This window comes from Melozone crissalis, unplaced genomic scaffold (assembly GCF_028551555.1).
Source record: "Melozone crissalis strain CALT ecotype California unplaced genomic scaffold, PUWL_Pcris_2 ptg000023l_1, whole genome shotgun sequence".
In the NCBI taxonomy this organism is placed as follows: Eukaryota; Metazoa; Chordata; class Aves; order Passeriformes; family Passerellidae; genus Melozone; species Melozone crissalis.
The window spans coordinates 15,187,005-15,210,929 of NW_026535801.1; the positions used below are offsets into that span (position 1 = coordinate 15,187,005).

Consider the following 23,925-nt stretch of genomic DNA (forward strand, 5'->3'; position numbering starts at 1 on the left):
CGGGGGCAGCTCGGGTGAGGGGCCCCAGGGGCACCCCGGCGGCTCCCGCGTGTTTGTGCGTCAGGAGGCTCGAACCCGCGGCGGGGGCGGTGACCGGGCGGGGGCGCGGGCGCGGCCCCGCCACGTGGCTCGCGGGCGGAAGGTGGCCCCGCCGCTTCCGCTCCCCGCGCGCGCTCGCTTCCGCTGCCGCCGCCGCTTCCTGTTCCGGTTCCGCTGCGCGGCGCGCGCGTGCTTGAGCGGGTCCGGTGCGGCGGCGCACGTGGCGCCCCCCACCTGCCCTCCCGCCCGCCGCAGCGATGCTGGTGCTGTTCGAGACCGCCGCCGGCTACGCCATCTTCAAGGTGAGCCCCAGGCTGCGGCTCGGGGCGCGCTGCCTCTCGCCCGGCGGGGCGCGGCCACCGACCTGCGGCGGGGCACAAGGGAGCGCGAAGGGGAGCGCGTCGGGCCTGCGGTGGGAATTACGGGCATGGGAGGGTTCCCGCATCCCGTGCGGCCCCTCGGGGGGGAGCAGGGCCGGGGGTGGGAGCAGAGGGGCCGCGTTGTGAGCGAGGCCCCGCGGAAGGGGCTGCCGGAGGAGGCTGAAGGTGTTCGGCGGGCAGAACCAGAGCTCCTGGGGCCTGCCGAGCGTCACCCCTGGCCCTCGCTTCCTCCCCTCTGCCGGCCTGGATTTGGTAGGAAGTTGTGCTCTCGTGGCCGTGCCCCTTTCCCCGAGTTTGGGAGTGCTGATCCCTTTGTTCCCGGCCGTGCCCTCGCTGTTCCCGCCGAGCCCCGCGGGTGCGTGAGGGAGGGGGCGGTGCGAGGCGGGCAGCGCATCCCGGCTGTGCGGGGCCGTGCCTGGAAGCGGGATCGCGGGAACGGTGCGGGTCCCCGCAGGATTCTCGTGTCCCGACCCCGCTCTCCCAGAGGGACAAGCAGCCACTCTCCCAGGGCTTTGTTGGCCTCCTGAGCGGGTGGCTTAGGCTGCAGCTCCCTGGGGCTTTGAGCAAGCCTAAACTAGAGTTGCTACAGTGTCCTGCTCCTTTCTGGCTTTTGTCTTGCTCGAGTGTTGATTCATGTACAGTTTTACCAGCTTGGTCATAGTTTGACCATAACATCCTTATTTTTTTCTCCTCCAACTTAGTCTTGGGGTTTAACTTGTGTGAACATGAGTGCAGGTGTGAAGAGAGGAAGGCTCTGGTTACCTTTGCCTGCAGCAGAATTGCATCCTTGCTGCTCTGTGGAGCACGATATTTCCTTCCTATGCCCTGAAACCTTTTCACCTCATTGGGATGAAGCTGTGCAGTTCAGGCAATATTTTAATATAAATTTGATATTTTAATTTCTGAAGATAGGCTAGGCATGAAGCAAAGGTAGGAGGAGGAACATACAGAGAGAACTGCAGGGAGGTATCTGCAGAGGTGCTGCAGTGTTTGCAGCAGCTGTCAGCAGTTATCCATAGGCGTGTCATTTTCATACGCTAACAGTCTTGATTTTAGCAGTTTCTATGTCTTTAATTTTCTTTATGTCCCCATGTCTGTTTAGAGAGGCTGAAAATTCTGTAGGTCTTGGTGTAGGAAAAAGGAACTGCAGGAAAGAATTGTCTGGCTGAGGAAAGGAAGAGTTGCCCCAAGGTTTTGCTGTGCCTCACAGTCATGTGGGACGTTAATTGCTAGGTTTATTTGCTCAGCTACTAATTGAGTTTAAAAAAAGACAACCTCCTTCAACCAGAGTTAAAAAATCTTCCAGGGAGCAAAATTCATGATACTAGGAGTGATTTCTGCACTGGGTTAAATTGCAATTGCATTGCATTTGCGTTGTGGGGACAAAACCACAAGGAGTGAGATGTAAAGAACACAGTGTTGTAAAGATTTTGACTATTCCCCTAAGCCATTTTCTGGGAATTTGCCAGGCACTATGCATTTTGTGAAATGCTTATAGGCTCCAAGAGCGTAAGTGTTAATCTTGTGCTGCTTAAAAGCTGAGGGGGTTCCCCGTGTACAGAGATGGGATTGAGCCATTGCTTTAGGCTCTTGGGCAGTTGTTGGTGTGGTTGATGACCAAGCTGTGGTGACTGACTGTTCTTTACAGAGATGTTTTCTTTTTTGTTTGGGTTAGCTCTGATTAATGAAAGTAACTTGGGGGATCACTGCTTTCTGTTAGATTTCCCAGAGATGGTTTTTTTTTCCAAAGTAGTGGCAAATTTTGGTTTGGGTCACTGTGGTTATGAGTGAGTCTTGTAGAGGAGGTGGAGCAAGCCCAGTTTTGATAAAGAGGAAGAGGGTTTTGCTTTAATGTTCCAGATCCAGGAGGACACAGCTGTTATTGAAGAACTTCTGTAATTCAGGTGAAAGTAGAAATGTTGCACTATTAGTAGGGTAAAGCTGCTGAGCGAGAATGGTGAAACAGAGATCACTGAAGATGAGTTTGTTGACTCAATCAGTGTTAACTACTGCAGAGTGGTTGGATGCCCTGTAAATGTTCCAGGTCTCCTGTGTTGAAGAACTAAATATAGTTGTGTGTTGTGTTTTTATTCCTGCAGGTTCTGAATGAGAAAAAGCTTCAAGAAGTTGACAGTCTATGGAAAGAATTTGAAACTCCTGAAAAAGCAAACAAAATGTAAGCAGCTTTGTGTGGGGATAGTTGTAGGGGGATAGAATATAAGGAAATAAAGATAGTGTAGAAAGTAATCTCACCCCTAAGGAGTTGCAGCTGGGCCAATTATCAAAGATTAGGAACAGGCCTGACTTTAATAGGCCACAGCTGTAAGCAATGAGAAGCAGAGTGCTATAAAAGAGTGGGGTGGCTGAGTGAGAAGGGAACTGGAGTCAGTTGGCTGCTTTGTGAAGAGGAAGGAGTCAGTGCTCTGAGGGGCTGCCCACGAGGAACACCAAGAAGGTATGGAACTTTTATGATACGGAGACAAAAGTGTGGAACCCCTGCAATAAGAAGACAACAGGTAGTACTGTGTCTTGTGGAAGGACATGGCTGCCTGCAGTTACACACAGCTGAGGTTCAAAATGAAGTACTGATTTTTGGGTTTCAGTATTGTAAAAGCTGTGAGCAATGATAATGTAAAATTAGAATCTCTGAGATGCTTACAATGGAATATCAAAATGAAAGAAATACTTCACAGTGTAATTAAGTAGCAGAAGTCATTACCATGTGTCGCCAAAGCAAAAAAGTTGAACAATATTTTAGGGTGATGTGGGTGATTTGATAAATACATCCAAGCTTGTAATGCTGGAAGTGTCAGTGGAATGATAGGGTTTTGTGCTCACAGAAAATTCTTTTTGGGAAAAATGAAGCTTAATCCAGGTGGAACTGTGTAAATCACTGAATTGAGAGCTGTGTTGTTGCCCATGCCATCAGTGAGAGTTAGCACCACTGCAGAGTTGCACAGCGAATGCAGGGTCCACTAATCACTGGCCTTTCTAGCAAATTGCCCTAAAGCTGGGGACAATGGTGGATTCCTTCCAAGTCTTTCTAGTGGTTTTATTGGAAGATTTCTAACCAGCTTTGATTATAATGGATGCATGTGAGGAAGCTTTGCATTTCATATTTATCCTGCTCTGTAGCAGTACTTAGAGCAGAGACCAGAATATCCCGCATCTGCCTGTTTGTAGTGTGGTTAATCTTGTCCTGGAGACATCATCTTGGGCACTTGTTATACAGGATATGGCTCTTAATGGGATCTCTACTCTGATAAAAATAATTCCTCTTTTGCCTTTCTGAAAAGGCATTAGTGTAAGCCTGAAGCTTTTGTTGGGATCTGCAAATGCTTAACTCAAGTATTCAGCTGTATCTGTGACCCTGCTTCCTTTGCTGATACCTGACTCACAACCAGCAGTGGTTAATCAGGGCTGGATTAGTTAAATGCCTGTCCCTGACAAGGAATTTACTGGATTGAGATAGCTTCTTAACTGTAACTATATATCAGCACCACAGGCTGTGTGAGAGGTAGAGGGAAGCTGTGCCTGGGGATCTGACACAGTGTGGTTAAACACTCTTCTGATGATTCTTGGCTTGGTCAGCACTTAGGGCTTTAAAGAAATTTTTGTTGTTTGTCTTGAACTCAACTCAGAACATGTATTCTAACATCTAATTACAGGGGAGGACATGAGGATTCATGGGCAATGAATCAGTTCAAATTTAAAGTCTTTGAAGATGTATTTAGTTGAAAAGCATGTTAAATCTGAGCTGTGCAGGCTCTGCATTCCACAGAGGCAGAATATTTCCTTTTGAAGATGAGTGGGAAGATGCTATCATCAGTCAGTCAGGGTGCAGTGTTGAAATTTAAATGGATGATGTCTGTCTTTAAATATGAACTACAAAGCAAAAAGTGGGGGGGTTAGGTTTTCTGGTGATGTCGGTCCAAGAAATACCAAATCAAAATTCCTTTTTTTTTTCCCTGTATATATATATTGTGGGACCCAGTTGAAATGTCACACCAGACTCAGTTGGCCAGTTTAGTGCTCTCAGTCCTCTTTGAGGGTCTGTATATTGATCTTTACTCTCTTAAAGCCATAGGGAAAAGAGAGGAGCAGAGGCAGAAAATGATAAAATGGTTCTAGCATGTGGTTTATGTACACTTGTTTACACACTTCTATTTTATTTCTGTAGAGTAAAGCTGAAACACTTTGAAAAATTTCAGGACACAACAGAAGCACTTGCTGGTGAGTTAACACTTATTACAAAAAAAATCAAATCTCTGTCATGCATTAGTTCACTCATTACTTGCCTGTGTTCATGCTCTCTTTCTTTTCTTAGCTTTTAAATTACAGGTTTTAAAATGAGCTGGTTTTGATGGTTATGAGGACACCTATCCAGTGTATAGTGCAGTAAAGATGTAATAAAGTCTAGTTTTTTCCTTCAGTGCATATTTTTAAGCAGTTTAACGTTGTGACTGATACATATAGCCTGTCTGTTGTCAATGATGCATTCTTGTTGAAGCTGAATATCGCTGATTTGAGTCAACAATTCGTCACTACCACTGAGACAACAGACAGGTATTAGAGAGCATTCATTATTACAATCACCTGGGTTTTATGGATACATGTTATGCCTGTGGTTTTCAGCCTAAGAAAAGTCTGTGTTCTCCTCAAATTCAGGAGTTCAAGCAAAATGGAAAACCTTATATTCAATAATTTTAGTGGGTTTTGCACTTAAATGCTTGATGTGTGGCCTGATTTGAACAGAAATGGTAGGAATTCTAGGCAATAATTGAGAAATGGTGTGACACTTACTGCTGAATGTGCTGTATGACTTAAGTAGGTGAATGTTCCAGGTCACATTTATAATTAAAGATCAGTTTTTTGTATTCTGATGCAGTAGGGGTAGCTTATAAAGGAAGCAAAGAAACAAGAATAGAGACACAACCATGAAACATGAGATGCAAGTAAAAGAGCTGAGATTGAAGCGGTTTTATGTTCCTCTCTGTGGCGTATTTTTTGGATTATTTTGCTTTTGCATAGGTTTGGATTCAGTTCGTGTATAGTTAGGCTGATTAAAAAAACCTCGGAAACATCCAGCACCTTCTACTACTTTGCTTCAAGTTGACTTATCTGTGAAATGGAGATGTTCAAACTACTTATGGCTCATTTATTTTGAAGGCAGGACTATGTATGTGACTGTATGTAGGGGGATAGAATATAAGGAAATAGTGTAGAAAGTAATCTTACCCCTAAGGAGTTGCAGCTGGGCCAATTAGCAAAGATGAGGAACAGGCCTGACTTTAACAGGCCACAGCTGTAACCAATGAGAAGCAGAGTGCTATAAAGGAGTGGGGTGGCTGGGTGAGAAGGGAACTGGAGTCAGTGACTGCTTTGAGAAGAAGAAAGAGTTAGTGCTCTGAGGGGCTGCCCATGAGAAACACCAAGAAGGTATGGAATTTCTGTGATAAAGAGACAACAGTGTGGAACCCCCCTGCAATAAGATGACAACAACTGTTTAAAGGGCTTAGATGCTATTGGCCAGCTTGTAGGGTAGAAAATTATCTGCATTGCAGAAGGGTTGAGAGGAAACTCAGCACAGCAGTCTGATTTTACTCTTAAATGTTATTAGGTTCTGGAAACCAAAAATCTCTAGCTGCTGCTCTGTTACTGTGGTGGAGATGTATCAGTCCCAGAAGTTCAGTGGAGCACAGAGCTGACCCTCAGAGTTGTATAAGTGCCTGCTTAAAATATATTGTGTGGGATTGTAAAGCTTTTACAGTTCTATTAATATTTAAGAATTAAGAACATCCTTTAAAGATTCTCCTGTCTGCGTGCTGTATTAAAAGGGTCTGTCTGACTGTCCAGTTTGGCATCATTCCTGGGGCTTTAGGTAGTACATTATCACCAGAGAATGCAAATAAGCCATTACTCAATTTAGGATATCATGGTTGCTGCCTAAGGGGCCTGGCAAATGGTTTGTTAATTAAATTATACACAAAATATTCCCATCTAACTTTGCTGTTGGAAATGTTAAACATGTATCTAAAGCATATGGCATACTGTTTGTAGAGCTCCTTAAACAAAATTGGCAAAAATAGAACTGAAAACATATGGACAAAGGAGAGGCAACTGGGAGAAAAGTTTTTCATTTAGGCCTTCAGAGGAGGATGTGTATAATTTTCTTCTGTATTGATTTTGAACTATTGCATGGTGAAGTAGTAATTGCAGCTCACACTAGAGCTACTGTGGACAGTTAAAATAAATACATGAAGTTAGGAGTAATTTTTTTACAGATTTTAGGAGGGGAAAGAAACAACATCTTTGGTCCTTTTGTTTTATACAGCATCCACAGCTCTTGTAGAAGGCAAGCTCAGCAAGAACTTGAAGAAGATTCTCAAGAAGATAGTGGCAAAAGATGCCCACGAGCAGTTGGCTGTGGCAGATGCCAAACTTGGAGGTGTTATAAAGGTGATAACTGATTTTGCTTTATCTTTTGTCTTATGCTACTGAAATGCTATAGTCAGATTCCAGAGATTTTGCTGTTGCTAGCAATGGATTATGCTGCCAGTGCTGTGTTTGCAGCATAGAGGATAGTTAATCTCAGTATGTGTACAGGGAAGATGTTGTCTTGAGAACACAGGTGACTGACATGGTAAGAATGCACTGAGGTCTTCAAGTTTGCTTGATTTCTCTCTTAAATATTTGTTAGAAATCTAGCAAGTAGAAAAACTAATTTTCTAATTTTCTGGAGTCTCCTAGGTGTCAAAGACCAGTTTCCCATCTCATGTCCAATTGCTCCCTGTTCCACTGAACTTTGTTCTGACAACCTCCTCGTGCTGTCTTAGGAGACTGTGTAGGCTGCAAAATGAGGGCTTAATGTTAGTGAATAATAGCAAGGACTTTAAACTAGTTATTCACTCTTGTTCTCTGAAAAAGATGCAAAGCCCCTAACCCTCTACCTCTGTATTTTCTTTCTGGGACCAACTGTTTCTAGTAGACTTCAAAATCTTGAATGTTCTACATAGCAGATAGAGCGTTAATTATAAATCTGCTCTTCAAAGTGGAATATTAACTGTGTGGGGAACTGAGAGTGTCACTACCTTGAACATCAAAAAGGAATGAAAATTGTGTGATCACAGGATTGCAGTGGCATAACCAGTTAAAATGATGTAAGGCTGCTGGAAGAATGACTTCAGAGGAATGTTGTGTTGTGCCTGACTTTGGACCATTGATTTCCACACTGCAGGAGAAGCTGAATTTGAGTTGTATACACAGCCCAATGGTTACAGAGCTGATGAGAGGAATTCGCTCACAGATCGAAGGGCTCATAACAGGCCTCCCTTCTCGAGAGATGGCAGCTATGTGCCTGGGTCTGGCACACAGGTGAGTTCTTACAACAGAACAACATCCTGTCTGCCCCTCTCTGTGCTGTTGCTTGAAGTGTTTCTGAGTATGTGGCATGGTCTTGTACTCTGTGAGTCAAGATACTTCTGTATCTGAAATCTTGTTTTAAAAGGAAGGGCTTTCAGTTTGCACCCACCCTTTAGGGAAAGGCTTCATCTTCACCCAAAGTGGAAGCTGGTAGCTTTCTTTTTCATGTTACATACTTCTGGACTGTATCTGGAGCAGTCCAGGGAGTCATTTAAAGCTCCATTGCCACTAAGAGACAATGTGGAGACCACAATTTGATGATTTCTGCGGAATAAACACCCATATAATAGATAATGCAAATGTTAAAGGCAGGATTGTTCTTCTCACCTTGTTCTGGCTGCTTTTTAGATTTAGTGGAGTAGTAGTTAAGTACCAAGTTGTTGGATCACCATGGGATCAAGCATCCATTAGCAAGTCACTTTTTAATCCATATTCTGACATGAGCTTGTCCTGTTACAAGCCATTGACAAGTTAGAGAAATGCTTTGCTGTAGCCAATTCCTTAAAAGTGTTTGCTTACAAAATGAGCATTAATATTGAAAAAGGACTTCTAAGATGCAGTTCCTCATTGATACCAAGTGTCTTTCACTGTAGCTTACAGAGGAATTGTTAACATAACATTAAAGCCAGATGGTAATGGGCTTTCTCAGACAGTGAGAATCTGTTCCAAGAAGTTTCTTTTGTTGCTTCACATTAGTGTTGCTGGTATTTGCTGCTGGGGAGGTGCAGTTTTGTGGATTGCTTCCAGCTGCTGCCCAACTGGAAATGCTGTTGACAAAGATATTTTGTGGAGAACTATGCAGAAAAACCAAGAGCCAGTTAATTTCCTGCCATGGCACTCGTGTTCAGTCTGCAGCAGGTGGTGCAAATAACCTTCACTTTCACCCTGGTCACAGGGTATGGGAGGGATTCCTGTCAGGGCTGTTGTGGAGCTTGTGTCAGTGCAGCTTCTGGCCCCAGCTGAGAGCAGTCAGTGGCACAGAACTGAGCTTGGTTTCAATGAACCTGTGAACAACTGTATTTGTGTTAAAAAGGAACAGGTGGGGCATATTCTGCAACAGGATGTCAGGATGCTGATCAAACTGTGTTTGTGTCTCCTCAGCCTTTCCCGATACAAGCTGAAGTTCAGCCCAGACAAAGTAGATACCATGATTATCCAGGCAATTTGTAAGTATATTTAGAGCTTAAATTATTAATGGCTTTGGCTTCGGATAGCTGACTTCTTTACATTGGCTAAAGAAAAGTATTGCTGTCAGTTTCCTCCTAGGATGTCTGAGTAAATTGGGCACTGATGTTCATCTAGGCATAAAGTGTGTTTTCTCAAAAGGGTTTTCCACAAGCAGGAACATTTTTAGGGCAATACAATAAACTGGCATGCACTTTTTCTTAGCGTAGAAATCAGCTGAACTACAGGCTGTGTTAGTTCAGTCCTCTAAGGGCTTTCCTTCCCAACATGCCTCCCTTCTGAGTGGTGCTGTGAGAATGGGCCCCACAGGATAGCATTTTCTGACCCATCATTTAGGTAGTGTCTTGCAAAGAGGGCAATGTAGAAATGGACTCCTATGTAAGTCACACTGCAGTGTGTAATGCTGCCTTTTGTCTCCCTGCTTTCTAAATGGAAAACAGACTGAAATTGTTAAAGCAGCTTGGAAAGCCCATTCCTCATTTTTTCTTGAAGAGACACACATCATAATCTGCATGCTTGCTGTGAAACAGTGGTGAGGAATTCTGTTTGGAATATTAATTCCCAGACTGTTGCCAATGATGAAACATAGTTAAACTGAAATTAATGATGTAATTCAGTTCCTTCGTCACTACCACTGAGACAACAGATGGGAATGTTGGTATTGCACTAGCAGGAAATATTTTAGCCTCAGGGCTCTCTAGCAATATATACTGTAGGTGCTGTACTCTAATAAACTATAAATCTGGTTATTTGTCATATCTAGTAAATGGTGAGCCCGTTGGCTTTGTATTTGGTATATTTATATTATAAATATAAAATGTAGTAAAACACTTTTTCCTTAAATTTAATTGGATGCCTAGATTTTACATCAGCCTTGTCAGCACTTTGGCTGACTAAGAGGAAGGAGAACTGGCTGCTGCGCTCCTAGGGGAATGTGCTTTGCAGCTGTTAGGGAGTTTGTCCAAGATGGTCCCTGTGATGAAACTTTGAGGCCACACTTATGGGAATTCCAGCATTTCTATAGTATTGTGCCAACGTATTCCAACATTTCTATGGTATTACACAGTTCTCTGAAAAGTAAAGACTTCTAAGTGTACTGTAGTTTGGTTGATTCCAATATTTATAGAGTGAAATACTTCAGGTAGTCTCCCTTCATACTATTTAAATTGGTTGGTTTGAGAGTACCACGTTTTTAGGTTGCCCTTTTAGGAAAAGAACTCCGTCCTTCTTTCCTTTAGCACTTCTTGATGACTTGGACAAGGAGCTGAATAACTACATCATGCGCTGCCGGGAGTGGTACGGCTGGCACTTCCCTGAGCTGGGCAAAATCATCACGGATAACCTGACCTACTGCAAATGCGTGCGCAAAGTCGGTGAGTGGCCAAGGCAGCCAAGCCTGGGCATGGCAGTGGGCACTGTGTGAGTGAGTGGCACTGGTGTGACACCCACTCTGCTCATCCAGCTGCCATCACCCTGAGCAGTGCTGCCTTCAGCAGCAGGGTAGATGGGGCCAGCAGAAAAGGAGGGTATGTTTGTATCTGGATCGTGGTGCAGTTTGCCATTTGGACACTTAAGTGAAAACTAATGCCACATCACCAACCAGTCCTTCATGGACCACCAGCACATCTTAGAATCTCAGTTAGTCAGCAGACCAGTTTGGAAATCAGCTCTTAAAAACTGATAAAAAGAGAAGTGTTGCCTGTCTCTGGATATTCTTGAAGAGAGCAGTTTGTAGAATTACTTACGAGAGCAGAAAGAATGCCATATTTTGGACACTTGCCCCACCTCTTGGGCTCATATGCTTTGTATTGATTTATTTTTTGCTTGGTTGGTTTTTTGTAATAATGAAGTTTGCAGTCCAGAGAGAGTTGTGGTTTTAAGGCAGCTTTTTCCCCCCCAGTTGTAGAAACAATTAAATAGATTTGGTTAGTGGTGTCTGCTTCCTGGAGTTTTCTTCTTCTAATATTGTCTTTGAAAATTTTGCAGCAACCAGCTACTGAAGAGGTGAAATACGCAGTATGGGCTTTCTGGTTTTTTTTCTAGTTTCAAATTTAATATTTCCAACCATTCCTAGTTGGTATAAACACAAAGTCAGAACACTGACGTATATTTTAGGAATTCGGAATAGTGCGATGGCAGACTTTACTCACTGTTTTTATTTTGGCCTTTATCTTCGTCTGTTTCTGTGCCTTTTTTACTAGTTCATCTTGCCCCCAGCACAAACATGCTTTCATCTGTCCCCCACAGGAGACAGAAGCAATTTTGCTTCCTCTGATGTTTCTGACATCCTACCAGAGGAGATTGAGGAGGATGTGAAGGCTGCTGCTGAGATTTCCATGGGGACAGAAGTATCAGAAGAAGACATAAACAACATAATCCATCTCTGTGATCAGGTATGTACACATGAATGGGTAGCAGTAGGACTCTATTTCAGCTCAGAAGAGCCACTTCTGCCAAGGAGAGCTTTTCCCAGGGCAGTGCTAACTCTTGTGATGGCAGTGATGATTCCTATATTGTTGCTTTCCTGATGTTCAGACATGAGGGTGCACAGTCACTACCTCATCTGAGCCATCTCAGACTGTTGATGCCTGCACAAGGCCTTCTGAAAGTGGCAGTCTTACTTTTGGGGGGAATTTTGCTATCATTGTACTTTCAAGAATTTGAGATAGTAGCATTGTGTAGCCTCTTTTTAATCTGTCACTGTGGAAGCTAGGTGATGAACCTTGGGTTAAAAATGGACCACTAAGGCCCCAAAAGAATTAGGAGTTCTACCCTGCTCTTGTCTGGGCCATGTGTGTGAACAAACACCCTCTGACTTCAGTTGTGTCAGTTGGATCCCTTTGTGACCTTACCAGTAGTGGCAGGGTTAGGAGTTCCTGTTCTTGGTCTAGACCAGGCTGCTTTTTAATGTGCATTCTAATTGTGTCTGTATGAAACAAGTAAAGAGCATGTATCCCATTTCAAGAGAATGGTGGCAAAGATTTATGTGAAAACTGAATATTCCAGAGTTTTGTCCTAAAGAAAATGTCCTTACTAAGTATTTTTGTTCTGCTTCTGTCTTTGGCATGTTATCAGCTCCTTTGTCAGGAGTTTTGCTGAGAAAATAAGTTGCATTAGGGAATTAGCAGAACGGATCCAATATACTTCGTGGATGTAGCTCTGCTCTGGCAATATGCTCTATATAAATCTTCCCATAACTCTGGCCCTTGGCTGTTTGCATTTTGCAATTTGTTAGTCTCCTACAGTGGAATTCTCAGCACTTCCTCGTGTCAGTATATTTATTTCTTTCTATTTTTTGGTTGGCTGATACTGACTCCTGTAACTAAATTCTGTCTGTGCCAGGTGATTGAAATCTCAGAGTACCGGACCCAGCTCTATGACTACCTGAAGAACAGAATGATGGCCATTGCTCCCAATCTCACTGTCATGGTGGGAGAACTAGTGGGAGCAAGACTCATTGCTCATGCAGGTGGGTTACAGTGATCGACATGAATGAATCCTAGGTGACTTCATCAGAGGATTTCTCTGAGGAGCTGGTCAGCTAACAGCATTATGTAAGGCCTGGTGCACATATTGTGGTAAATGGGGTGAAGGCAGCACTTCAGGAAGCTTGAGAGTACCAGCATGAGCTTGGTAGTAGTCTGTGATGACAAAGTTCTCAGTTGGCCTGAATTCTTTTTGGAATATGAGGGCAACTTAAGTCACTACCTCTTCTGAGACACTTACTGAGCCTCCTGCTGATAGTTCTGTCACTTGTGAGGTATAAAACCAGCACTGGGCATTTATAGTCAGACTGGCTCAAGATAGCAGCCTTATTTCAGTTATCTGTGATGAAATGTTCTTGCTGTCAGGAGCAGGCATTATTCCAATGGAATATGTTTTATTGAGTCAGCCTTCTTTCCTGATGCTCAAATCAAACCAAGACAGTTGAGGCATGAAAGACTGAAATGGTTGACCTGTCCTTCAGGAAACAAATGGGAAACAGCTCTCATGGAAACAGATGGATCTGAGCTTCTTACACTATTCAGAAGCAGGAATCTAGCCTAGCTGCTTCTCTGACAAATTCCTCTTGCTGTGTCACCTCTTTCTAGGTTCCCTCCTGAATCTGGCAAAACATCCAGCTTCTACAGTTCAGTTGCTGGGTGCTGAGAAGGCACTCTTTAGAGCACTGAAGACTAAAAGGGACACACCTAAGTTTGGCCTTATCTATCATGCCTCCCTGGTGGGACAAAGCAATACCAAAAATAAAGGAAAGGTAAGCTGCGTAGTTCTTCACTGGGTTGGCTTTTTCCAGGGCGTTAATATCTTGAGCTTCATGATGGCTTGAGCTTCACAGTGAGGCTTTTCCATGGCTTGCTTTACTGTATTGCTTTGTGATGATATGGAAAATACTACTGTCCTACAAATCTTTGAATATTGTTCACTCCTGTTCAAAAAAGGGGATAAAATTGTCTGTTTGACATAGCTGAGCAATAACAGGTGTATTCCAGATGAGTTCGGATGTAACACTGGCTTTCTCAAGGGGTGTGTTACTACTTTCTTCTATGTGATAGTAAACTAAGGTGTTAAAGGCTTTGGTCTTGCTTGAAAATTGGACTCTTTTTGTACTAAAGTTTTTAACAGCTTGGTCTTAAAGTCTTTCATAATGCAGGTGGATGAATATGTGTTTGAATTGTGGAGAAATCTGGAAATTACACTTCAGACTAACCTGGTCTGAAGGTTGGGGTAGAGTAGGATATGTGTAACTGACTTGCTGTCTCAGACATTTCCCTCTATTTATCAAGGAAGCAAGGTGTTACATTAACAGTATTTCAGTGTTAAAAGAATGAGACACTAATTACTTTTTGGACTGAGCACTGCTAGTAAATGGTTACTTTGTGCTTTTGTATGTGGGTATGGTTTCCAGATCAGAGTGAATCACTGCCTTATGTTAAGTTTTAGCATTTAATATTATTTTTGGCTTTCCCAGATTTCTCGAATGCTGGCAGCCAAGACTGCCTTGACTATTCGTTACGATGCCCTTGGAGAGAACACCAGTGCTGAAATGGGAGCTGAGAACAGACTAAAAGTAGAGACAAGGCTGAGACTTTTGGAAGAGAGAGGGGTAAGTCTTACAGAGAGCTGCATGAGGCTGTTCAGGGTATGATTTCCTGACACTGCTTTTTGACTCTTCTCTTTCAGTAGCATGTCACTCTTACCCTGTAGTTTCTCCCAGCTTTGGCTGGAGCAGCCAAGTGTGTAAGTTAGCTGCAGGCATTTGTGTATTAGCTGTTCTTGTTTACAGGGCTGTCTATTTGCTTTATACTGAAAAGTCTTGATAGTGACCAAGATTAATAAGATCATACCTTTACATTCCCTCCATCTCTATGAATTGCAAGGATAGGCTTATTACTTAATAGTTTCTTTCTCTTTACTTAGAAGGAGTATTTGTGTCCTTTTTTTCCACCCTGGTTCCTGGAATCTGGACAGAATCTGGTGGTGCTTAGTCTTAGGGAGCTTTCTCTGTAGCTAAAGCAAGATGTTATTCTGCAAGTTGCTGCACTGCCCTCCTACCACCTGATGCATATCCTGGCTCTCCACACCTACTGTTCCATGTTGCCATCAGCACAGGGTGCTGGGAGCATAGGGACCCTTTCCTCTTTTATGTGGCTGCTGCATGTCCTCTTGTGAATGACAGCTGGGTTCAGCCTTCCAAGCTAGACCTGATGCTAGTGCTCTAGTACTGGCATTACTGGAACAGAAAAGAAATGTCCAGAAAAACCTGCTCTCTCTCCATGGACAGTGAAACTTCCCATCAGAACAAAGGCAAGGAGAGATGTTAACACCAAAAGACAAACCAATCACCTGACAAGTACATATTTAATTTAGTTTGGGGCCTGTGTTGTGGCTTTATGCCAGCTGTAGGGTGGTACTTGCGCTTAAATGCAGTTAATCTTGCCAAAGGAAGAAAGTGCGCAAATCTGAGCTGCTTTTGGGAATTTGGAGGTACAATGTTGTGTCACGTTACTGTTGCATATTTGATCCAGTATTAGATATACCTTACTTGGATTGGGCCCTTGAAGAGCAGCATTAGGAAGGCCATTCTCACCTCAGCCTTCCTCACCTCAGTTACACTCCCTGTCAGTACTCTACACTCAGGTGTAAAGCTAATGCAAGTACACAAGAGCTTGACCCATAATGCATCTGTCTTTCCATTTCAAGAGCTGAATAACTTGTGTTGTGAATCCTTTTCCTTATGAGTAATTTGTTTTTCCTATCTAAACTTTTCTTGTAGATAAGAAGAATTAGTGGCACTGGAAAAGCCTTGGCCAAGGCAGACAAATATCAAAACAAGAGGTGAATAATTTTTCCTTTCAGCTTGGCTGAGTAAAAATAACACTCCATGGTTTTATTTCTGAAAAGCTTTTTGGTTGTGGGCTGGGTTGACCTAAGATCCAGGAAACATTTTCTGTGCTATTTAAACATTGCTAATAAGTTCTGTTGCTAGCAAGAATTTCCTTTTCCCCAGATTTTCTAATAGTAAATCACTGACATCATCAGATAGCAAGTACTTTAGGTGCTACCAGCAGCACCCCAAAAAGCAGGGTCTTAATATATAGCAGCTTTATTTATTACAATTCCAAACGAAATAAATGGGAGAAAATCAGAGTATTAATTAATTTATTTGATATGGAAGCTGTCCTAGAGACCTACTTATTCCACTTATTCTTGAAAGAAGGAAAAAAAACTAGACACCACTTGTTCTGAGTGAAGCTTCATCTCCTTAAGTCATGTATGTAATAAATAACTTGTCTTGAGCAATAAATAAGGTGTTTCTGTACTCTGGACACTGTTAGAACAGTTTCTGGTGCCCAAAGTGACACTGTAAATTGCAACTGGGGCAGCTAAACATCTGAGGATTTGAACAAGGTATTATTAGTCTGTGCTGTGACATCTGGGTTTATTTCTTAATTTGGCTGCAGGCTTCCTGCTTGCCCTGCTTATTTTGCTGAGCTTTTGGTGTAGAGAGGGCAAGAGCTCAGCAAAACCAGGTTTCAGTGCTCATTCTGTGAGAAAAAATTAGCACTGTTGCACCCATCTGCAGCTCCCAAACAACTTTCTGGAGTCTAGCTGTGACTTCTATTTCCATATGCCAGGCATTTCCAAGTGTAGTGACGGCTGTGATTTCTGGAGCAGCTTTTGCAGACAGTGTCAGTCAGTAAATGAAGCATCAGGGCGTGTCAGGAGGCAGGAGCTGAGGGAGGAGGTTGTTAAAGAGACAACATAGATGCTGGGATTTGACCTCTGGAAATGGGGAATCATGAACTCCTGCCAGGACATGTTCCTGCTGGTAGACATGCTTTGCAAACATGTCTAGGCTTGGGGAGAATCTGAAGATAATGCCTGGCTATTTGGCATACTCTGGCTACCTAAAAGGGAAACTAAACTCAGTACTTGTCAAATTGTCCTTGTAGTACAAAAATGGCAGTACTGCTGCATGAGCATGTCAGAAAGGCTAAAATAGTGTTTTAAGGAGATGGGCAAGAATGTTAGTCTTGTATGGAACTATGGATTTTGTTTGAATTAGCTAAATTAAAGTAATGTATCAGAGGGTAAATGAGAGTTAGTTTTTAGAGATGAGATTCAAATGAAACATTTCTGTATGCTTTCCTAAAAAGGTGTAAGTGATGCTATATTTGTCTTATTTATGGTTTTGTGGTTTTGGTTTGGTTTTATTTTTAATTAGCAGTATTATGACAATGACAAGGAAGCCATTGAGCACTCATTTGTGTTTATCTGAAGTAGACTCCACCTTTTGCAAAAGGCTGCATAATCAATTTCTTTAAACCGATATGCAGTGTTAATACCCATAACAATAATTTCCCATGTTTAGAGAATGAGCTGATGGTACTGTCTGCTGGCATTACCACATACTTGCTATCCCAGTCACTCAGCTTCGGTTGTTTTTATAACCTGTGCTGGGTATCTTCTTCAGAGTCCTATTTTAGAAAAGTTCAGATGTCCATTATGTGTCTGGGGACAAAATATTTTAGACTTAGTGTTTTAAAACAACTTCTTTCTTCAGTAGGAATTCTGTTCTGATTAAGAAAAGAACTGCTTCATGGTTATTTGATGATTCAGTTGTCCCTTACAAGTTCCAATTAAAGAGCGCTGGACAGCCTGTAGAGGAGTTTGGAACTGAACAAATGAGCATGCAGTAACTGAGAAGAGGCAGTTTCACACACAGATATTTGAATGTCCCATAAACTCAGTGATACAGGTGCTACAGCAATGAGCTGTAATGTTACCCTGCCTTGTGAGTTTGCCCTCTCAGTTTAATGGTGGAGAGGCAGTGTAGAAAAAGCAGAAGTAAAGCTACTTCTAATGCTTTGTGTGTGTGTATTATTACCCCTAGGGTACAGTTATGGGATAATATACCAAATACAATGCAATAATACACTAAGTGATGGGGAGCCGTGTGCTTGTGACCATATGGCTATGCTGGATAGGCTTTCAGCATCAGAGAAATCAATGTAATGGGTAATTCAAGTGCTCTGTAGAGCCTTGAGCAGGTATAAACCAGGATGAAACTTAGTTAACTGGTATTTTCAGATCAGACACTTGTACTTTGTGGGGTATCTCTTTCCTAGTCATGTTTACTGATAAAGGCACTTATGTATTGGTGGGAGGGCCTCACTACCTGTAGATGCTTTGTCAGCTGAGCAAAATTGATTTTCAAATATTCTTGGTAGGTTGTGTTGGAAAGTTTATGTTCAACTGCAGGGTCTTCCCTGAAGGTTTGCTCTTCTTAATGCATAAACCTTTTTCTTCATTACAGTGAAGTGAAGGTGTTTGACCCCTCTGGTGACTCAACACTTCCTGTTGTTTCCAAGAAGCGCAAAATTCAGGAGGTGGATGAACAAGACACAGAGGTTGCAGTGAAAGCAAAGAAGTTCAAAGCAGAGATGAAAGGTTGGTTGCTGTACCTGTGCTGCTGCCGTGTCACTGTTTGCATCCTGCAGTTGGGCTCTAGCAGTTACAGCCAGCCACAGTACCTGGGTATTCTCCTTGAAAATGGCAGTGTATTTAAAAAAGTGACTGACTCCAGACTGCAGTCAATTTACAAGCAGTTGTAAATGTGTAAGAACATTTAAAAACAAAACTCTGCTCATATTCTTGCAGAATTTCTTGCTCAGCAGGTTTGTATTTAGTATCTTGAAGACAGAAAAGCTGCTCTCTGTAAAACCAGAACTTGCCCTATTTTCTTTCAAGAAGACTATTTTATTCTGTGTAGAAGTGTTTTCTGGCATTTCTCAACATATAAAAAGGTCAGAATTTGACTTGAAATGACACTTGGAAATTTCCATCTGAATTTACATAGTGCATGAACAATTTTTATTCTCTGGGGAGCTAAAACTGAACTATGTCCACAGTTCTTTCTTTCTCTGATAAGTTACTGTGTGAAGGATGTTTTGCAGTTACAGCTCAGAATCTATCTAGTTTAACATTATGGTTCATTTTAAGAAACATTCTGTTCTCACCACTGTGTAACTTGTAAGGGGAAAAATGAGGAAAAAGATGACTTAAAGTCACTTCTGTGAGATCCAGAGCCAGATCTGGCCATGCTTTACTCATCTTTTGCCAACTACCCGTGCCTGCAGCAGGTGAGGCTGTCAGAGCCTTCCATTTCTGCCTTCTCTGCTGCTCTGCTCTAGGGGATCAGAATGCAGATACACTGGTTCAATGCCTCTTCATGCTCAGGTGATGGGAGGTGTGATCATTCCAGACACCACTTAGTCCATGGTGTCTGTACATGGAGGGAGCAACTTGCAGGAATCTAAACACAGCTGAGAAGTAAAGTTACACTGGGGGAAAGGAGAATCCTTTGTGCTGTAAAGCTGAGATCTGTGCTCTGTCTTGTTTACTTGTATTTAACATAATGAGAAAAGGACATGAGTACTTTGGAAGCTTGAACTTTGCCCATTTGCTTTTAGAGAATGTTGGTGTTCTCACAGCTGCTGATTTTGAACCAACTTCCCTTACTATAGCCAGAATTGTTCCCTTGGGCTTCCCTTGCACTATCAAAGCAAGTGTTGACATCTCACAGGCAGGTGAAATATTAAGTTGCCTTCCAGCCTGCTCTTCTGTAGTTTGAGGATGTAGTTGAGGATGTATTTCAGTTCATAGTTCTATTGTTCAATGGTTGGTCCTTTTATACACAAACCTGCTTGTGTTTGCTTCATTTACTTTATTTCCAGATTTGGGGATTGGGTGGAGCTTTGCAGATATCCTTGAGCTGGAAGTAGTGTCCAGAACACTTGTGGACTACTGAAATCTGTGCTGTTTGGCTGTTTGTTTTGCAAATTTCCCCAAACCTGAAGTACAGGCTTCAGATGTATTGCTTTTCTTCCTTAAAAGATGGGTAATTCTACAAATGTGTGGTTAATAGCTCCTACTTTTTCCCAGATCTTTCTAAAAACTGGGTTTTATTTGACTACTTGGGCATTAGTGCTAACTATGCCAGTTGCTTCAGACTATAGAATAAATGTTTCCAGAGTGTTTATTTATCTTATGTCACCTCTATGCAGAATTAATCCCTTTAGCCTGTCCTCTTGTACCCTTGAAAATAGCATTGCCTCATGTTTGCAAATTATATTTGAGCACTCAGCATGGGTACACGAATTTCCCTGACACCTGCTAGACAGAGCATAGCCTTGCTGTTTTGCAGCATGATTTCTCTGATTGCAATGTGCTAGTGGAGGCTTGGTGGTCCTAGAAGGTTGAGGAGTTCAGCAAGTCACATAATACACAGAAGGGTGCAGAGGATGTCCCAGCATTAAGATTTATATTGCACATCCACTTGAATGTGCATGTGAGCCTTTAAGGTCTGCTGTTCTTGTCTCTGTTGTTTTTTGCTGCAGTGCTCTATTCAGCTTTTGCCTGGTCAGAGATAACACATCCAGACAGTGTGTTGTGAAAGAAGTCTTTGCCTCCTCCTTCTCCATGCTGTTTGTGCAGCTGCATAAAAAATGGGGGCGGTGGGAAAAGCAGTCCCAGAAAAAAAGGCATTCTTCAGCCAGATTTTTTTGTTGGGCTTGTATTACAAGAGGAAGGTAAAGGACAGGAAAGAGTGGGAAGCTGCCACTGAAGAGTTTTTGTCAAACCATTGTAAAGAGGGACAGTATTTTGCATTATGCCAGCCTGGAGTGTAAATGTTACTGCAAGATGAGATGTGTGGTGTTTTCTCTCTCCCTGTTTGGGGTGCATGAATGGCAGTGCTTTGGGTGGGAGCTGGCAGGGGGTTGGGGGTTGAGGTATGTATTCACCTTTTATACCTATCAGGAAACCAGGTGGAAGGATTAGTGCCTGAAACAAGTTACAATCCACTTTAGGAGCTGTTAAAACCTGTTTTTGTGTTGGTGAAGGGAAATAGGGCAGATGTTTTTGTGACTGTGGTCTCTGCAGTTGGATGTGGCCAAACAGAATTCATACCACCAGCTGGGCTAGCCAGTGTCCTCAGGGAAGCCTTCAGCTTGCATCTAGCATCAGGATATAGTAGCAGTTAGTGACTTGGGAAGGTATCTCTTGAAAAGAGAAATATCTTCAGTTAATGGTGTTAATGGAGTGAACCCTGCAAGTCACAAAAGCAACAGCTTGGCAGGATGTTCTTTTCTGATAGACAGTGTGACTTCATTCTGTACACTCTGTGGAGCATTGTCTGGAGGAGGGAGGGTACGTCAGGACATCAGGCTTGTGTGTAAAAGCTTAGACAAAAATGGTGAGTGGAACTACTGCTGGTGATGTCCAGCACTCCCAGGGCCATCAGTCAGACTGATCCTCAGGCTGCTGCTTTCTGTGCTCTGTGCCTGAGTCAGAGCTCTTGGTTTCCTTGTCAGCTGCTGTGTATCACAAAGAAACCCCCACTGGCCTTGCCTGACTTGGCAGTATTGCACCTAGAGGGAAAAGACCAGCACCCCTGGAGCCTTTACCCTCATTCTAGGTACAAATATGTGAGGTCTTGTGATGAGCTTTGCTAGAAGGCAGCAGCTGAAATCTTCAGAGAGGGCTCTGCTGCTTGCTGTGAGAAGTGCCAGTGCCTGTGAGCACCCAGTGCATCATTGCACAGCAAATTGTGACAGGTTCCACTGCCTGCTGTGTCAGAATTGATGACGTCGAGGGTAATAACAAGAAATAAATTTTTCAAGGTTATCACCCAACATTTTTCTTGGAAATGTATATCTTACCAATCCAGCTGAGTAAAAACATGTAGTATAGCAAAATACAATGTCTATGCTCCTGTTATACAGTGTGGCTTTAATATAGTTTATGCTTATTTTTCAGCTGCTTTTACTTTCCCCATGTCATTCATAGGGAGGTGAGGACACTTATTTTTATACCTGCTTTGAATGCCTTATGCTTGCACACTGTTCTCTGTGAATTTTGTGGCACAATCCACTCAAAGTTATATTTACCAGGTTTTTTATCTAGAATCTTTTGCTGTTTTGTTTCTGGTATGTTTTTTGATGTCAGAAAACTGCATGTGTTGGCTGCATTCTTCTGTAGACATGTCTAGAAATTACTTACCCTGAAGCCAACTTTTTTTGTCTGAAGCTAATGTTAGAGCCAGAGTTTGAAGTGTTATTTTTGACTCATATAATCCTTTTTCTGGCTTGAGGAACTAAACTCGTGACAAAGTACAATCAAGACGTTAGGAGGTTATGTGGTTTGGGGTTTTTTTGTAATTGAACTTGTTCTTTTTGTAAGTGGTGGGTGAGTGTTCTTGAAAATGAAATTGGTTCTTTCCTGGGGGACATATGGTGAGAAAATGACGTCTTGAGTCAAACCTCCAGTAGCAAAGATACATACCACAAACACCTCTGGTTTCACCATCAGTTTTGTAGCTACTGAAGGACAGTGGTTGCTGCTTTCAGAACTTAGTCATGAGTACTGTGTGAAACTTGGTATCCAGCACTGACTCAGCTGTGCAAATAAATTTAACTTGGGTATGCTCCAGTAACAGCCTGGCTGCTGCATAGGCTGTCAGCTTGGTAATGATTTTTGCTTGGTATCTTTACCTCGAGATTCCTAAGACTGTGGGATGTATTCTAGGAAGTGAGTGGTAAATCACAGTTCCATTACCCTGTGATTAGATAGGGCAGCTGTTGATGAATTGTTCTGAAAAGTAACTCTAAGGCCATTAGTAAATCTTTCCCTAGGTTGACATTCCTCTCAGCTTATATAAATAATATTATAAATAATTCCTGTCGTCCAGGATAGGAAAGTGTTTCTGCATTAAATGCTTGAAGTTGCAAGAGATCTTGGTGTTTGCCAATCTAAACAGTAAGGAAAACCGGTCTGCTTCTTCACAAATTTCCAACATCAAGATGGAGAAATCAGTTGTGACCAAGCTACTGCTGGCTAAATGTGTTTCTAAGGGGGGATTTAGAGTCCTTTTGTTGCTGGTAAAAATACTTGCCAAACTGTGGACAGTCACTTTTCCCATGGAGTACTTGAAGGTAATTTGGCAAACAAAACATGTAAGTTTGTTTTAAACTCTGGGAGCAGCATATAGGAATAGGATTATGTGAATTCACCAGGAGCTGGGAATAGTGCTGTCTAAACACTGTCACTGTCTGAAGTAGCTTTATGTTTTGATTATAGCAGGGAGTAGTTCTGCAGGTAAGTTAACACAGACAGTAAATAGGAGTCATTGCGTCCCCTGCTGTCTCATAGCTTTTCCTTTTGCACTTTCAATAACTGACAACCTGCCTTTCATTTTTTTCCTTTCTGTGCTACAGAAGGGGCAGCTGTAGAAGATGGTGAACCTGTCAAAAAGAAGAAAAAGAAAAAGGATAAGGAAAAGCAAGCTGAAGAAGAGGTGGTAATGAGTGAGGAACTCCCCACCAGCCCCATAACTGAGGTGAGGCAGAATTGCATAGCTACCTGATCATTTTTGAGAATATTCTCTCCAAAACATAGTGTAGAGTGAGGGGTGGGGAGAAATTTTTCTATGTGTAATCCATGGCATGCAAATAGTTTTGCTCTAGTAACTTTATTTTGTCATCTCCACCACTGTAATGTCCAAGAAGATTTGCATTGCAAAATAATATGTGGAAAGTTTGTGACTGCAATGCCTCCATTCCCCTCTTGTCCTCTGCTCACCCCCAGCTCTTGTCTTCCCCCTCTTTTCATCTTTTCTAGTGGGAAGAGTGTCCTTTGGTGCCAGTCCACAGGTATCTGTCTCCACTTTGGGACCTGTAGGGAGCAGAGGCTGTACCTGTTGATTTGGTACCTTCTAGAGCAGCAGAGCAGATGGGACCAAACCCAGCTTTTGGCCCAGTTCTGAAGTCTTGTTCTTAACCCAGGGTTGAATTTTGTGCCCTTGGTGTGTACCATTACAGGGCTGAGCTGTGCCAGCGTGGCCCAGCCTCCCTGGCCCTGTGAGCAGCTGAGGGAGGACATGGCCTGGGCTGTGCTCTGCTGAGCATGGCAGCTGGGGTGATGCTTGGGCTCTGAGCCCTGTTGCCTAGCTACTCGTGTTGCTTTGCTCTTCCACTATGCTTTGTTCATGGCAACATTTGTTTGTTTGCAGAATACAGAGAAAAAGAAGAAGAAAAAAAAGAAAATTAAAGATGAGGGTGAAGACTGATGTGGAACAGGGGAAAACACTGGCCCTTGGACAGCTGCTTTGGAGTAGCATTTATCTACATAATTTGTTTAGCCTCTTGCTGAAAACTAACTTCCCTGTGTTGCAAGAGGGCAAGGAGATGGGTCTGATAGCTGTCTTCTCCCTGGAACAGGATACCCTGGTGTCTCTGATAATTAGGAGGATTACTGGTTTCTTTTGTTTAAAAGCTCACAATAGGTCCTCTTTTCATAACCAGTCTCCACTGATAAGGAATAAAAACATTTTTATGGA

General features: G+C 42.7%; 1 protein-coding gene and 4 non-coding genes across 5 annotated transcripts; all 5 read left to right on the forward strand.

Moving 5' to 3' along the window:
• Positions 1-219: 219 nt before the first annotated feature.
• On the forward strand, positions 220-23,925 carry NOP58 (NOP58 ribonucleoprotein). Its single transcript, XM_054277762.1, has 15 exons — positions 220-341; positions 2,519-2,595; positions 4,600-4,652; positions 6,754-6,878; positions 7,657-7,793; positions 8,943-9,007; positions 10,265-10,399; positions 11,274-11,419; positions 12,369-12,495; positions 13,118-13,281; positions 13,996-14,130; positions 15,301-15,362; positions 17,845-17,978; positions 22,805-22,926; positions 23,599-23,925. The coding sequence occupies exons 1-15, from the start codon at positions 297-299 to the stop codon at positions 23,653-23,655; spliced, it is 1,584 nt and encodes a 527-aa protein (XP_054133737.1). The 5' UTR covers positions 220-296; the 3' UTR covers positions 23,656-23,925.
• On the forward strand, positions 4,897-4,985 carry LOC128938347 (small nucleolar RNA SNORD70). Its single transcript, XR_008483139.1, has one exon. It is a non-coding gene; the product is annotated as a small nucleolar RNA SNORD70 (small nucleolar RNA).
• On the forward strand, positions 9,589-9,676 carry LOC128938348 (small nucleolar RNA SNORD70). The gene has a single exon (XR_008483140.1). It is a non-coding gene; the product is annotated as a small nucleolar RNA SNORD70 (small nucleolar RNA).
• On the forward strand, positions 11,517-11,600 carry LOC128938345 (small nucleolar RNA SNORD11B). Its single transcript, XR_008483137.1, has one exon. It is a non-coding gene; the product is annotated as a small nucleolar RNA SNORD11B (small nucleolar RNA).
• LOC128938344 (small nucleolar RNA SNORD11) lies at positions 12,663-12,748 on the forward strand. Its single transcript, XR_008483136.1, has one exon. It is a non-coding gene; the product is annotated as a small nucleolar RNA SNORD11 (small nucleolar RNA).